At 45.9% G+C, this 16,064-nt stretch overlaps 1 protein-coding gene across 3 annotated transcripts in view; it reads right to left on the bottom strand.

Annotated features, from left to right (window-relative positions):
* Lin9 (lin-9 DREAM MuvB core complex component) overlaps positions 1-5,330 on the bottom strand; it is a 48,871-nt gene extending 43,541 nt beyond the window's left edge. Inside the window, exons 1-2 of one of the 3 annotated variants that reach the window (XM_052200414.1) lie at positions 5,011-5,068; positions 4,417-4,492 (exon numbers count right to left, since the gene is read on the bottom strand). Coding sequence is in view for 2 of the 3 variants with exons in the window: in XM_052200413.1 (XP_052056373.1) it covers positions 5,011-5,089 (79 nt within the window). In the remaining variant the exon portion in view is untranslated. Of the gene's footprint in view, positions 1-4,416; positions 4,493-5,010 lie in introns of all 3 variants that reach the window. The other 2 variants (XM_052200413.1, XM_052200412.1) reach the window with 2 other exon arrangements.
* Between the last annotated feature and the right edge of the window lie 10,734 nt (positions 5,331-16,064).

Here is a 16,064-nt window from a genome sequence, read left to right as displayed (position 1 = left end):
TTTACTACCTTTAACTCCTTGGACCTTTTCTTGAAGCAGCAGAGCAAAAGCAGGAGGGATGACTGCAGCTAAAAATGTGCACTGCTCCTGCAGAGGAACCAAGTTCAATTCCCTCACTTACGTCGGGCAGCTCAGAACTTCTGTAACTCCATCTCCAGGGGCACCTGAAGCCTCTGGCCTCCTCAAGTACCTACACTCACATGCACACACCACACATATAATTAACATAACTCTTTCAAAAGAGAGCATAGGTTCTAGAATATTAACATTGGCTATTGTTTAGATCTTGGCTCTGTTACTTCCTCGCTACGTTATTTCCCACAAAGCACCTCGACTCCCGGTGCTGCTTCTTCATGTGTAAAAGGAGAGTAAACAGATATAACCACAAATGTGTATACAACACATGGCTAATTTTCAGATGGGCTCACATTACATTAACTGACCAAATCACCCATCTGTTTAAACTTATGAGTTTACAGGCAGGTGAAAGTGGCTAAGTCAGAATCCTGCTCTACCCAGTTCCATTTAGTCACCATCCAATCAGTATCTACTGACTGCTCTCCATAAAGCAGTGTTAGAGCTGAGGTCACCACCAAAAGCCTCCATCTCAGAGAGTTCGTAGCCTAGTGGAAAGAGACATACGACAAATAACTACTTGAGGGAGTAATTACACCTCATGACAGTTACTACAAAGAACATAAACAGGAGCCAGGGAAGATTCCAAGGAAACAACATCTGAAAAGAACTAGCCATAAAATCAGAAAGAACAACCTCCCACCACCCCCACCAGAAAAGTGGGGTGGGAGTGTCAAAACATGGAGACCAGGAAGAAGAATCCCAGCCCCCCCCAAAAAAAAGCCCCAAGAAATTAGTTCAAATTGAATTCTAACATGGTAACAGCCATTGGCTTGGGGAAGAGAGAGATGAAAGCAAGGTTGTGCTTAGACGTGGGAATGCAGGCACGCTCCCGGCGCCTTCTGAATCACTGTGACAGTGACTAAACAACTTTATGTTGGGAAGATTTATTTTGCTTAGGTTTCAGGGGGTTCACTCACTTCATCATGGTATGGAGGGTATGGAAAAGCAGAGAACTGACAAGATGGCCAGGGAGAGGAGAAAGGGGAATACAGAAGATGCTACGGTAACACAAACCACCAAGGGCCAACCCCACTGACCTACTTTCTCAAACAAGGCCCACCTCCTACCTTTCACCACCCCCAATAATGTTATCATATGAATCATAAATCCGTAAGAGATGAATCCATTTATTAGGTCAGAACCTCATGGTCTAAATGTTTTTGAAGGCACATTCAAGGATACACCTGGTGTGCTTTACTGATCTCCTAGGTTATTTCTCAATGCAATCAAGAGATCAGAATTAACCATCACCACAGACATGAGGGGGAAAGACATAAGTGGCTCAGCTCTGGTGGGCTGCTGACCACCAACCGTGTGACTGCAGGAGAGACAGCCTGAGAAGTCACACGATTGTATGGAACACTTCAAGAAGACTTACTTGTCAGAGGACAAAAAGATAAGCACAAAATCTTAAGTTGGGGGCTGAAGAGAAGGCTCAACAGTTCAGAGCACCTTTTGCTCTTGCAGAGGACTGGAGTGTAGTTCCTAGCACCCATGCTGGGTGGCCCACAAATGCCTCTGGCCTCTCTATGTACCCTTCATACATGCACAGGCCCACACGTAGACAGACATACACACATAATAGAAAAATAACAAAAATGTATTTTGAAAAAAATCTCAGCATGACACCTTAAGAATAAGCAGAAGTGAACTGGACTGAGGGAGGGGAGAGCAGCCCAGAGCACAGGTCATGCAAACAGCCCAGTCAACTCAGAGAGAATGAGAGGAGAGCTACAAAGTAACGGGGACTGGGAGCTGCCAGGAAACTCCCGCCTTAGAGCCAGCTACTATAAGGTTTAAACAGGGGTGGCTGGGACCGATGGCACACACCTGCAATCCTGGCAATCAAGAAGCAGAAGTGGGAGAATTGCTGCAAGTTCAAGATCAGGCTGATCTACAGGCTGAGTCAGGCTAGCCAGAGATATACATGGAGGCCCTGCCTTGAGGATTACTATACAAGGTAACAGGAGGAAGACATTTCAGCTCTGAAAGGGTCCCTGTAGCCCACTCTGGGAGGCAGTGGGTTACTGAGTGGTAAGAACCTGGGCTAGGTGACTGTAAGAAGAACTGAGACATATCCAGAAGGTAAGCTCCAGGACTTAGTAAATGCTTAAACATGGGAAGGAGGAGGAAAGCAAAGATAAGGAGGTTTCTGTTGTCACAGGGACGCACAATGTAACCGTTCACTATGACAGGGGCTCCGGAAGCACCTGGGTGCCAGGGTGGAATTCTGAGAATGAATTAAACCTGAAATCTCTTAAGTTTGATGATCCCTTTGCAACATCTAAGAAATGTAAAATAACAAGAGTTCAAGAACAAGAGCTTAGAGCAAAGATTGTGCTAACATAAAAATCACGTACTTACATCAATTGAAATGAAGATCAAATGAACAGAAAGCAAATGGGACTGTGTGTGTGCATGCATATATATATATATATATATATATATATACACACACACACACACACACACATATACATGTTTCTTTTTGAACACCTAGTTACAATAAGTACTCAGGAAATGATAGCTTTTATAATTGATGTTACAGGAGCTATTAGCTAATATACTGCATAACACTTTTAAACTGGGGGGAGGGGGGACAAAAAACTTAGTGTTTTTTCATAATACACTGAAATTACTTTCTCTTTCCAAGATCATGCTCTATTTTATTGATATTCCAAATTCAGTTCCATTTTAGTCAAGTCTAAGTCTATTTGTGTCATTGCTAACAAATCAAATACAATTCTTGCTTTGGACAAACCTGTAGTTTAGCTAAAAAAAAAAAAAAGACACACACACACACAGAGACACAGACACATACACCCCTCCCCAACCAAAGTACCAGAGGCATTGCATAGTAATTTAAACGTTAAGTTATACATAGCGTAACAGTGTAGTTGATATCTGAACCTCAAAGTAAATCCCAAGTTTGTACAAAGAACATTAAGAAAATCCTCTTCCTAAAGGAATGTTCACAGACACATCTAGAAGTGTGCTTTACTGATCTCCTAGGTTATTTCTCAATGCAATCAAGCTATCAAAATTAACCATCACCACAGACACGAGGGGGAAAGACATATGAGGCTCAGCTCTGGTGGGCTGCTGACCACCAACCGTGTGACTACAGGAGAGACAGCCTGAGAAGTCACATAGCGTACTCATCACAGAGGATGAAAAATTTTACAGTACAGCCAAGTTGGCAGGTAACATTCTACTTACTAGAATCATCTTTATTTTCAAGCATTGTAAATAACAATCGACCACATTCTCCAAAGAATGATAAACTCATGGACAGTCTTTGGATAATGCCCTATCAATACAGTAATCCCTAGCTATTTAAATATAAGTCAAGATTAAATAAAAATTAAGCAACAGCACCTGAGCCACCTGGCCACAGGTGACTACTGTCACTCACTGCACTCTAGAAAGTGGGTATCTCCACCCACCATGAGAAAGTTTTTTTGAGACTTAGCACAGGTGGAAACCAAAATTAAAAGAAACATTTTGAATACAATCTTCATCAGCTGGGCAACCTGAACTTTTGTCTTAACAATGTAAGGAATACATGATCTCAAAGAAAACAGAATTAGGAGTATCTCTAAAGATACTATTTTAAGGGCATATTTGCCTTGCCCACCGATACATCTTACAGAGTTTGCACTTTTTCTCTGCTTTTTGAACCGGGTTTCTCTGTCCTGACTTCCTGTTGGGGCACCCCAAATGGTTAAAAGAACAAAACACTTATTTGTTATAAAAATGATACAATCATTCTAAATACAGATTTTGCTCACTTTTTGGGGTTTGTTTGTTTGTTTGTTTGTTTGTTTTCCAAGACAGGATTTCTCTGTGTAGCCTTGGCTGGCCTCGAACTCGGAGATCCACCTGCCTCTTCCTACCCAGAGCTGAGATTAAAGATGTGCACCACCACACCTGCGAACCTTTTGTTGACTAAGGGCTACAAATATATACATACTATAGAGTAAGTGTTGACTCAAGACCATTTTGTAATTAAAATGTCTTTTAATAATTTGTGCACTATGAAAATTACAAAATTGTTCCCTTGTCCTTAGGTCACAGAATAGGGGTTTTCACTGTGTGCGGACAGGTGAACATCTGTCTTAGAGGTGGTGAGTAAAGGTTAAGTGAGGCAATGCACAGGAGTGGGTGTCAGGCAGAATAACATACATATAGGCTGCGGTGCTCACACCCATGGGGAAAGCCCACCCCACATTTAAGACAGACACATCCACTCAGGAGGAAGTCTGGGGACGGGGCTACCTCAGCACTGTATCCCAGCTGGATCATCTCCGGAAAGGTCCAGGGCCACCTGTAGTCCCAGGGGAAGGGGCCAAGCCTGTGTGACACGGAAGAAAACACTTCCAGGATGGACGCGGGGGATCGGGGGAGCGATCGCAAGTGGCAGCAGAAGCAGGAGCCGTCACAGGACCAGACCAGAGGCCCGGGGCATGGAGAGGGGCTGTGTCCCAGGTGCCCAGCCCGAGCCCTCCCGGCCCCCGACCGGCGAGTTACATAACCGGGCGGGCGATGAGGACGGCGCCCACAACTGAGGGGCCGCCCTTCGCCCACCTCCGCCGGTGACAGCAGTCGCTCCGGGAGAGCAGCCGCCGACTCCGTCAGGACAGGCTGGACTCCCGGGCTTTCGGTTTCCGGCGCTGGCGCTCGCACAACCCCAGAAACAGACACACAAGACACCATAACAAAGGCGGCGACGCGGCGGCAGCGCCTGAGTAGGAAGACCGGAGACTGCGGTGGGCTGGCAGCCATCCCGCCTGCCCGGCAACCGGACTCGGCCGGTGCGACTCCGGGACAGGCGACCGGCGGGAAGGAAGGCTGCTCTGAGACGCTACTTACTCTCGTCAGGCAACTGGTCGAGCTCCGCCATCTTGAACGAGCCGCGCCGCTTTTTCAAAGGCTGCCCGCCCCGGTGCATTGTGGGGCGGAGACTGTCTGCGAGGGAGGTTCGAATGAGGAGCTCGCGGCCCGCGGCGCCTGCTCCCGCCAGGCCGTCCGGCTCCGCCCGAGCCCGGCGGGAGGGGGCCTCCCGGGCCTCGCCTGCACCCCGGACCGGGACTGAAGGAGGACAGGGGACGCCTCGCCGAGAGGCCCGGGAGGGCCGAGCGCGGGGGGCGCGGCGCCAGCCCCGGTGCACCCGCCCGCGCCGCCCCCCTCGCCTGCGCTCGCTCCCGGCGCGCGGCCCGCGCTGCGGCTGCGGGAACTGCAGGCTGTTTCCTGAGGGGAGCGGGAAGCAGGCCGGGCGGGTGGCGCGGCGGACGGGACCTGGGTTCCTGGTCGCTTTGCACCGAGGGGGCTCTGCCCAAAGTAACGTGTCCTCGGCTCCCCAGACCGCGTTTCCCCGGCGCCCCGGTCCCTGCCCTTGCCCCGGAGCCCAGGCCGCGGCGTCTGCTTCGCCTGCAGGTCACAGGCGCGGGGTCCGGGTGACCCGAGTGGCCCGGGCCGGAACCTGAGCTGCGAGCGGCCGGGACGAGACCTTGAGAGGTCACCAAGTTGGTGTAGGCCGAGGGCTAGCGAACTGTCCTGCTTTCTTTCTCTCATGCGCTCCACCCGAGACCGGTAGTGAGCTGGGAGCCTCACAGTGACTAAGGATGCTTGGTGAAGATACAAGTGACACTAGCCAAGTGTAAGGGAACTGGAGGAGAATTCCTCCCGTGCTGAGAGAAGCCGGGGGAAGATTTCACAGCTCGTCTGTGACACTTCCTAGTATTGAAACCACGGCTGCTTTTCAACTATTCTTTTAACAAGCGTGGTTGATCTCTAGGGCGGGTCCATTCTCCAGGAACTTATGAGGAGGGGGTAGTCGGAGGATCGAGTAGTTAAAACATTTAAAAGAAAACAACACAAAAAAACGGGTGGATGAGTGAATTCCACAAAGCAAAAAGTTTAAAAAGATGGCGCAGTGAGGTGAGAACAGATCTAGATAGGCCAGCCCAGGCTAAGTTGTACTCGATAAGAAGAATAAGGAATAAAGTGAGGTCTTAACGTAGTACGAAGAGCTGGCTTTCATTTCCTTTCTAGAACAAGAAAATTAAGCACAGGTTGGAGAAAGACAAGATGAGAATACTGGGGGAGCAATACAGAGAAAGACAGGGTCAGGGAAAGGGCAGCAGGCTGTGAAAGTTGAGGGTGGAACTTGGGCTGCTCCTTGTATCTGTCCCAGGCGAGCTAAATTCCTGTGCTTCAACTTCTCAGCAGTAAAATGCAGGCAAAAATTCCACTCCTGCTTAATGAGTGGAAAGACCTTATAATGGCTCCTTGCAGTCAGCTGTTTGCTGCTACAGCCTCCAGTTTCGACAGTAGGGAGCACCTCTGAATCTGGGGTGGTGGGAGGGGCAGGATGGAAAAGCCACCTTTCCAGAGGTGAGAGGAAGAGAAGCATGGTGCTGGCCGCAGTGGGCCCAGGACAAAGGGGCGATGAGGTGGGCGGAAGTGAAAAGTTATAACAAAGTAACCTTGCCTTCTGAGTGGATCTAACCCCTCCCGAACCTTCTGAAGGCATTCTGACCCGCCTGCCCCGGAACCGGTGGAATGACCTGGTCCTGCTTGGGGCTTGGGTGGCTTCATCAATTTCAAAAGTGAGATCGGGCATAATTTAACCCTCTGAGAATAAAAGGGCAGAAATCAACATGGAGGAAGCTGAGAGAGAGAACAGAGAGATACACACAGAGACAGAGGGGGGGGGGAGGGAGAGAGGGAGGGAGAAAGGACAAGAATTGTGAAATGTAGTAGATGGAGGTATTGAAAAATCAGAGCAAGTCAGATTTTACTCCGAGGAAGTTTTCATGCATTTTTCAGTACCTTGGTTTCTCTCCAATGTAACAATTCTCACAGAGAAACACTGTCTTGAAAAAACCATGGGCCTGGAGAGATGGCTTAGTGGTTAAGAGCACTGACTGCTCTTCTAAAGGTCCTGAATTCAAATCCCAGCAACCACATGGTGACTCACAACCATCCAAAATGAGATCTGAAGCCCTCTTCTGGGGTATCTGAAGACAGCTACACTGTACTTATATATAATAAATAAATAAATCTTTTTTAAAAAATTTATTTCTCATGGTTCTGGATTCTGGAAATTTCAGGGTGGTTGTGGTGCGGGCTGCTTTCTCCTTCCATGGTGGCCATCTTGCTGTTGCATCTCCAGGAGTGAAGGACATGCTGTCTTCCTGAGATGGAAGATCATGAGTGCCCCTTCATACTGAGACCTGCTGAACTGTGTAGAAGAGATAGAGACAGCTGAGCTGCCTGGAGGCTGTTAATCCCCATTTTTTTTTGGCTAGAGCTTCTTAATACTGTTGTGACAGATTAAATTTCAATATGAGTTTTGAAGGAGACGCCATGAGTCTACCCATAGCAACATGAACCATAGGATAAGTTTCCTTCAATTGTATATTCCAATTTAGGATGGTATGATTTTGTAAGTTATCTTGTTTGCTTTGAACCACAGGTTGGACTTGGTGGTATACTCCTTTAATCCCAGCACCCCATGTTGTGTAGCAGTTTCCTGAAATAAAAACTTCCATTTTTGAGGGAAATTTCTTAAGCTGTTTTCAGGGAAGTGAAACAAGATATACTCAGGGTAGGAGAGATACTGCAGGAAAACTCCTTAAAGAAACTAACAACTCAAAATAGTTTCAGGAAGTCCCTGAAACAGACTAAATTCATTGGACCCCTTTTCCCCCCAAGAGTATGTAAAAGACTTCTGAGAGTCACTTTCAACTAAGCTCAGGTGCCTGAAAGAAGCAGGGATAAGTCCAGCAGAAGCAGGCCAGCCCAAGCAGCATCAAAGCAGAGACCTGATGAACTGTGTAGAAGAGACAGGCAGCGGAGCTGCCAGGAAGAGGCTCAGACCAACTGAACCACTTGGAAAGGGCTCTGCAGCCTGTTGGATTGACTTCCCTGTGCTCTAGTTTACAGCTTTCCTAAGTTGTCACCCATGTAGGCGTCACCTTTAGTGATGCAGATGTTTTTGAGTCATTTCAGCTCCTGTAAGTAACCCCAGGGAAACTTATTGGTTCACAAAGTTGGACTTTGGTGGTATCATGCTTTGGTCTGTAATTGATTCCTTATTTGGGGAAAAAGATGTTTGTTCACCCCTCTCCAGGAAAGTCTGCCACACAATACTAGGGAGGCAAAAGCAGGCAGATCTCTGTCAGTTTAAGGCAAGGCTGAACATATGTAGTTCCAGGTCGGCCACGGCTACACAATGAAACCTTGTAAGAACACTAAATCAGTAAAAAAACAATAACACTTAGATAAAAGCTAGGGTATTGTGAGTCCCTGGCTTCTTCTATTCCGAGAATCACAAAAACAAGCATGAAAACACACACACACACACACACACACACACACGAATTTACCATAGAGCTGACAAACAGAATGTCTCATTAGGTGTGCTTGCTGCCAAACTTAATGACTTTAGTCTGATCCCTGGTACCCACATAGTGGAAAAGAGAAGTAACCCCGACAATCCTCTGGCTGGAATGAAGTAAAAGTTCACTTACCATACATAGATTAACCCAGAACAAAAGGTACACATGTTAATGGTGACTACTTCTAGGTAGTAGAATAGTAAGTGATTTTTCTTTATAGCTGTATATGTAGCTTTTCGATAGAAAAGATTTAGCTTTGGAATATGAATGAGCATGACTAGATAGTGTATTTTTGCCAGCGGTGGTGGCATGTCCCTGTAATCCTAGCACTTGATGGGTGGGGGTGAGAGTATCGGCAGCTCAAGGCCGGTCTTCACAGTCACAGCAAGTTTCCGGTTAGCTGGGCTTCCTGAGACCCTCTCCAGCAACAAAGGGGCCAGAGTAGCCGCTCCAAGATTCTAAGAGAACTTAGTATTCTTACAGAAAACCAGTTTCCCAGCACGCTTATCGATTCACAAATGTGTGAAGTTCCAAGGGCACTGACACTCTCTTCTGGCCTCCAAGGCAACTGGGATCATGCATATCCCTCCCCGCACAGATAGACTTCATTAAAAATAAAAGCATCTTCTTAAAAAGTCAACAATACTGGGTGTGGCAGTACCCACCTTCCCAGCACTAGCAAGTAGGGAGCAGAGGCAGAGTTTTAGGATAGCCTGTTCCTCATCATGTCAAGCTCCGGGCAAGCCAGAGCTACAAAATGAGACTCTCTCTTTCTCTCTCTCTCTCTCTCTCTCTCTCTCTCTCTCTCTCTCTCTCTCTCTCTCTCTCTTTCTCTCTCTCTCTCTCTCTCTCTGTGTGTGTGTGTGTGTGTGTGTGTGTGTGTGTTTTGGTTTTTTGGATTTGGGGTTTTTTTGAGACAGGGTTTCTCTGTATAGCCCTGGCTGTCCTGGAACCCACTCTGCAGACCAGGCTGGCCTCAAACTCAGAAATCCGCTTGCCTTTTGCCTCCCAGAGTGCTGGGATTACAGGTGTGCACCACCACCATCTGCTTGAGACCCTGTCTCAAAACAACAGCAAAAAAATATATCTATGGAATGGAAGGTCATCCAAAGAAATAAAGAAAATGTACTGATAAACTGTTAAAAGACAGAAGGAGATGAGGAGAGTCCAGCAGCTGGTAGACTTGAGTGGGAAATGAGTGACCAGTAAAGGGCTCGGGATTTCTTTTGGGCATGATGAATGTTCTAAAGCTGTAGTGACAGCTACAGACTGTACCTCTGCTAAAACCCACTTACAGACAGTAGGTGAATTATATGTGTGTGAATTAGATGGTGATAGAACTGTTACGGGACAAGCCCCACTCTCCTATTGTGTTAATCAGCTTTCTGTTTTTCTCAACAAATACCTAAAATAATCAACTTATAAAGGTAAAAGGCTCACAGATTTGGAAGTTTTGGTCCATGATGGGTGAATTAGTCAGGGTTTCTATTCCTGGACAAAACATCATGACCAAGAAGCAAGTTGGGGAGGAAAGGATTTATTCAGCTTACACTTTCCACATTGCTGTTCATCACCAAAGGAAGTCAGGATTGGAACTCAAGCAGGTCAGGAAGCAGGAGCTGATGCAGAAGCCATGGAGGGATGTTACTTACTGGCTTGCTTCCCCTGGCTTGCTCAGCTTGCTTCCTTATAGAATCCAGGACTACCAGCCCAGATATGGCCCCACCCACAATGGGCCCTCCCCCTTGATCACCAACTGAGAACATGCCCCACAGCTGGATCTCATGGAGGCACTTCCCCAACTGAAGCTTTCTCTGATATCTCCAGCTTTTGTGTATCAAGTTGACACACAAAAGCAATCTAGTACAATGGGTTGGCCCCATGGCTTTGTATCTGTGAGAAACAGCACTTTAGGATAGGAGGTATGCTGCAGTAAACCACTCACCTCAAGGCAGAAGAGAGACTGAAGAGGGGACTGACACCCTAACATCTGAAGATCTCTAAGTCCCACCTTTTAAAGGTTCCACCACCTTCCTAAGTTGTAGGATTTCTTAACTTTTCCAGTGCTTCAACCTTTTAATACAGTTCCTCATGTTGTGACCCCCAACCCTAACATTATTTTCATCACTACTTCATAACTGTAACTTTGTTATTGTTATGAATCATAATGTAAATAACTGTGTTTTCTGATGGTCTTAGGTGATCTGTGTGAAAGGGTCATTCAGCCCTTAAGGGGTTGAGAACCTCTGCTATATTGCACTTTTGAAGATCAAGCCTTTAGTATGTGGAACTTCAGGAAATATTTGAGATCCAGTGTCACAGACCTTTGTACCAAATTTCTTCTCTGAACCAAAGATACTAGGCCAAAGAGATGCTCTGCTGGGCCTTGTGTGATGGCGGCATCAAACAAAGACTGACGTTAAACTGCTCCCTTCGCCTATCTCCATCAAACATCTCAACATTCTGAAAACCTTGCTACAGTGAGAAGCTGCTTTTCCTGTCGGACCCAAGTGGCCTCAGGAAAAGGACACTGGATTCCTAACAGATGTACTCTTTTTATGATGACAATTCCAAGAATGCTGGTGAGGTGACTCAGTGGGTAAATGAGGTTGTTGGACCTGAAACCTGATAACCGAAGTCCCATCCCTAGGACGCATATGGTGGTGGACAGAACCAGCTCCCGTAAGCTGTCCCCTTATCCTCACAGAGTGCTGCGGCACACCAGCACAGGTACACGTGATCAGTGCAATCAATAAATTAATTACAAGTGGCTCTAGGAGATCATTAAATACCTGTTTCTCAAAGAGAGAAAGGGGGAAGGAGGGGAGGGAAAGAGGGAGAAAGAGAGAGAGTTCTATCTCTTAGACTATAGTGAGAATTAAATTAAGTGAGATTAATGAGAATTAAACTCCAGGCTCACACCACAGCTCACATACCAGTCATAAACTCCAGCTCCTTCCTACTCTCTCCTATGTTCCTGACTGTGCCCTAAGTGCTTTTTTTTCTCTAAGACACTGCTTCTAAAAACATTATTCTTAATAAAATTTACTGGTGCATCTTGCTCAATTATGGAAGTTTTCCTTATTTTTCTTCCATCTTTGAAATGAAGCCAAGACAGGGAAGAATAACACTTCCTTGAAGGAATAGCAACAGCCTCTTTTCCCAGGATATCCCATGCAACAGACTATGAAAAAGTTATTTGTATGACTCATTCAGCCCTAAATAACTATAGGTTATTCTATATGAGAGGGTCTAGAAGGACAGGCTCACCACACACAGCACAGAGTCAATTTCTAAATGCACTGAAGAACATTAGTGAAGAGAGCACACCAGGACAGGCACCCAAGGCAAAGTCTTCAAATGGAAAGACTGGACACTTCCACATGGTGGACTTGAACCCATCAAGGCATTCCTGTATGGCTATTATGTGTCTGTGGTGTGTATGGCTCATGTATTTGAACATTGGCCCCTTGCTATTGCACTGTTTTAGGAGACTGCAGAACCTTCAGGGGGTAAGACCGAGCTGGAGGAAGTGAGGTCCTAGAGAATGGGTCTTTGTGCTTACATTTCTACTCTACTTCCAGCCCAGTCTCTCCCTCTGCTCCCTGTTCCCCCACGATATGAGGAGTCTTAAGCCACATCTTCCTTCTGCCATGGTTGGCAAGAATTTTGCCATGCTTTCCCAGCCATTGGTGGGCCATACCCTCAATCCTTCCTCCCTAAGTTGTTTCTTGTCTGATATTTGGTCACAACAAAGGGAAAAGTATCTTATAAAGAAACATGAGCTGGACAGTCACTGGACATGGTAGTGCAAGCCCTTAATCTCTGCACTCTGGAGGCAGAGGTGGGAGGATCTCTGTGAGTCTGAAGCCAATCTGGTTTACAGAATGAGTTCCAGGATAGTCAGGACTACATAGAGAGACCCTGAATCAAAAAGTAAAGAGAGTTGGCCAGTCATGGAGCCAGCAGGAAGGCTCAGCCTTTAAAGGTGCTCACTGCCAATTCTGTCCTGGTACCCACTCAACTCAACAACTCCCCAAGTGTTGCCCTCTTGCCTCCACATGCGGGCTGTGATATTTACACATATATGTGTGCTGTGGCATCTACACATGTACACATTCACAAAAATAAAAATAAAAGATCTCTCTCTCTCTCCTCTTTTCAAGACAGGGTTTCTCTGTGTAGCCTTGGCTGTCCTGGAGCTCACTCTGTAGAGCAGGTGTCTTAGGGTTTCCATTGCCGTGAAGACACACTATGACCAAGACAACACTTTTATTATTTATTTATTTATTTATTTTGGTTTTTTGGATTTGGTTTTTTCGAGACAGGGTTTCTCTGTATAGCCCTGGCTGTCCTGGAACTCACTCTATAGACCAGGCTGGCCTTAAACTCAGAAAATCAGCCTGCCTCTGCCTCCCAGAGTACTGGGATTATAGGTGTGCACCACCACCGCCCGACTCAAGACAACTCTTATAAAGGAAAACATGTAATCAGGGCTGGCTTACAGTTTCAAAGGTTTAGTCTGTTATCATCATGGTGAGAAGCATGGTGACATGCAGGCAGACATGGTGCTGGAGAGGAGCTGAGAGTTCTACATCTGTATCCAAAGGAGACTATGTACCACACTGTATGTAGCTTAAGCACATATAGGACTCCAAAGCCTGCCTCCATAGTGACATACTTCCTCTAACAAGGACACACTCCAACAAGGCCACACCTCCTAATGTGCTACTCCTTATGGGTCAAGCATTCAAACATATGAGTCTATAATGGCCATACCATTCAAGTCACCACAGCAGGCTAGCCTCGAACGCAGAGATCCACTTGCCTCTGCCTCTCCAGCACTGGGAGAGGAATGCACCACTACCACCCAGCAATAGTTTCTTCCTTCTCCTCCTTCTTCAATTATTTTATGTACATTGGTGTTTGGCCTGCATGTATGTCTGTTTGAGGGCCTTAGATCCCTTGGAACTGGAGTTAGACAGTTGTGAACTGCCATGTCAGAACTGAACCTGAGTCTTTGGGAAGAGCAATCACCACCCTTAACCACCTAGCCACCTCTCCAGCCCTACAGTCTCTCCTTAACCCTAGTATTTGAGTTAATTATCCAGTAGTTGTCTGACAAGTGTTCATTAGAAATCTACTATAGGGCTGGATCGATGGCTCAGCAGGTAAGTGCACCAACTGCTCTTTTGAAGGTCATGGGTTCAAATCACAGCACCCACATGGTCGCTCACAACCATCCGTAAAGAGATCTGATGCCCTCTTCTGGTGTCTGAAGACAGCTACAGTGTACTTACATATAATAAATAAATCTTTAAGAGAAAGAAAGAAAGAAAGAAAGAAAGAAAGAAAGAAAGAAAGAAAGAAAGAAAGAAATCTACTTTAGGGCAGGTACTAGGGCTATAAAATCCCCAGTGTCTTCCCTTCATAGTCCAGTCGAGACAGACACCCTCTGTGGCAGTTATAGTACTGCTCTAGGCTGAGGACCAGATGCCATAGTAGCATAGGTATGAGGGAAGAAAAATTATTTTTCTAGATCTGCAAGCATAGCTCAGTGGTAGAGTGTGTGCTTGGCATGTCTAAAATGGTAGTTCGAGTCCTATCATCAGGGGCAAAAAAAATAACTTTTCTCACACCTCTCTAGGCTGAGGCTCCCTGTAATACAAGAGTGCCTTCTATAAGAAAGTTAGATTAAGCCGGGCGTTGGTGGCGCATGCCTGTAATCCCAGCACTCTGGGAGGCAGAGGCAGGTGGATTTCTGAGTTCGAGGCCAGCCTGGTCTACAGAGTGAGTTCCAGGACAACCAAGGCTATACAGAGAAACCCTGTCTCGAAAAAACCAAATCCAAAAAAAAAAAAAAAAAAAAAGATAGATTAATACGATGAAGGAGAAATGTATTTATGTTTAATATAACACAGAAGTCTTCATAAGGAAACGAAGACCCAAGGAAACAGGCATTCATGTAGATTTTAAGTGAGGTTTGATAGAGAAGAGGACCAACAGAAAGAAATAAAATTGGATTAAACAGTTATGGCCTAATTATATTCTAAGTAGGGGATTCTCGTAGCTGTTGTGTTCAGACTCTGGTTGGGGTTCCCTTCTCTTCAGAGATGAGAATACACCTTTCCTGTAGGGATAAGGAAATTCTTTCTAGAATAGAAGTCTTGTCATCAGCTTCAGGGTGAAGGGTTAGGAGAGGTAAGGAGGTTTCTGTGATGTTCTCGAATGCCAATGGTGTCCTCTTTGGGGCATAACATGACCTGACCCTATTAGCAGTAGAAGAAGGGCAAGTAATACTTTCTAGAGAAATGGTCTCAAATTGATCGACAAATGCCAAGTAGAAGGTACCGGGAGGAGGCAGACAAAGATGTGATCCTGGCAGAGGGTCACATGCTAAGGCCCACATGTAGACACACATGTCCGTAGTCTTGAATGTATGTGTGTGTGGAGGCCAGAGGACCACCTCAAGCATCCTTTCTTCATAGGTGAAATCGTCTCAGTGTTTTAACTTTCTTTTTAAGACAGTCTTAAAAAGAAAAAAAAAAAGAAAGAAAAAAAAGTCCGAGAGACTCTGCAGAAACGGGGCTGGCTAATGGGAACAGGGATGCTGTTTGATGGGAAGTATCTATGGTTGATAACAACTGAGTAGTAGAGGGAATCTTGAATATACCTTGGATGGTTTAAATGGTTTAAATTTAATCTAATTTTTATGGTTTCCATCAGTAGAACTGCCTGGGAAGGATTAAGAGGTAAGGCCTCGCTGGAGGAAGTGATTCACAGGGGTGGCCTTTGAGGAATCAAAGGCCTCCCACCATCCCCTCTCTCACCCTCCTGCTTGTTAATCAGAGGTGAGCTCCCAGCTGCTATTCCAGTGCCAGGCCTGCCTACTTCTTCCTCACCTCTTCTTCTTCTTCTTCTTCTTCTTCTTCTTCTTCTTCTTCTTCTTCTTCTTCTTCTTCTTCTTCTTCTATTTTCTATATTTTTTGTTTGCATTTCAAATGATTTTTTCTTTCCCGGTTCTCCCCTCCCCATAAGTCCCATAAGCCCTCTTCTCTCTGCCCATTCCCCAATCAACCCCCTCCCCCTTCTCTGCCCTAGCAATCCCCTACAATGCTGCATCAAGCCTTTCCAGGATCAGGGCCCTCTCCTTCCATCTTCTTGGGAATGATTTGATATGTGAGTTGTGTCTTAGGTATTCAGAGCTTCTGGGCTAATATCCACTTATCAGTGACTGCATTCCATGTGTGTTCTTTAGTGGATGAGTTACCTCCACTTAGGATGATATTTTCCAGTTCCAACCATTTGCCTAAGAATTTCATGAATTCATTGTTTTTAATTGCTGAGTAGTATTCCCAGAGCAATCCCTGGCATGTAATAAGGACACATGCTCCACTATGTTCATAACAGCCTTATTTATAATAGCCAGAAGATGGAAAGACCCCAGATGCCCCTCAATGGAGGAATGGATACAGAGACCGTGGTTTATTTACACTGCCATGCTTCTTACCACAAAGGCCT

This window comes from Apodemus sylvaticus, chromosome 12 (assembly GCF_947179515.1).
Source record: "Apodemus sylvaticus chromosome 12, mApoSyl1.1, whole genome shotgun sequence".
NCBI lineage: Eukaryota > Metazoa > Chordata > Mammalia > Rodentia > Muridae > Apodemus > Apodemus sylvaticus.
The sequence above is the reverse complement of the archived record's forward strand: the minus strand, read 5'-3'. Positions and strand labels throughout refer to the sequence as shown.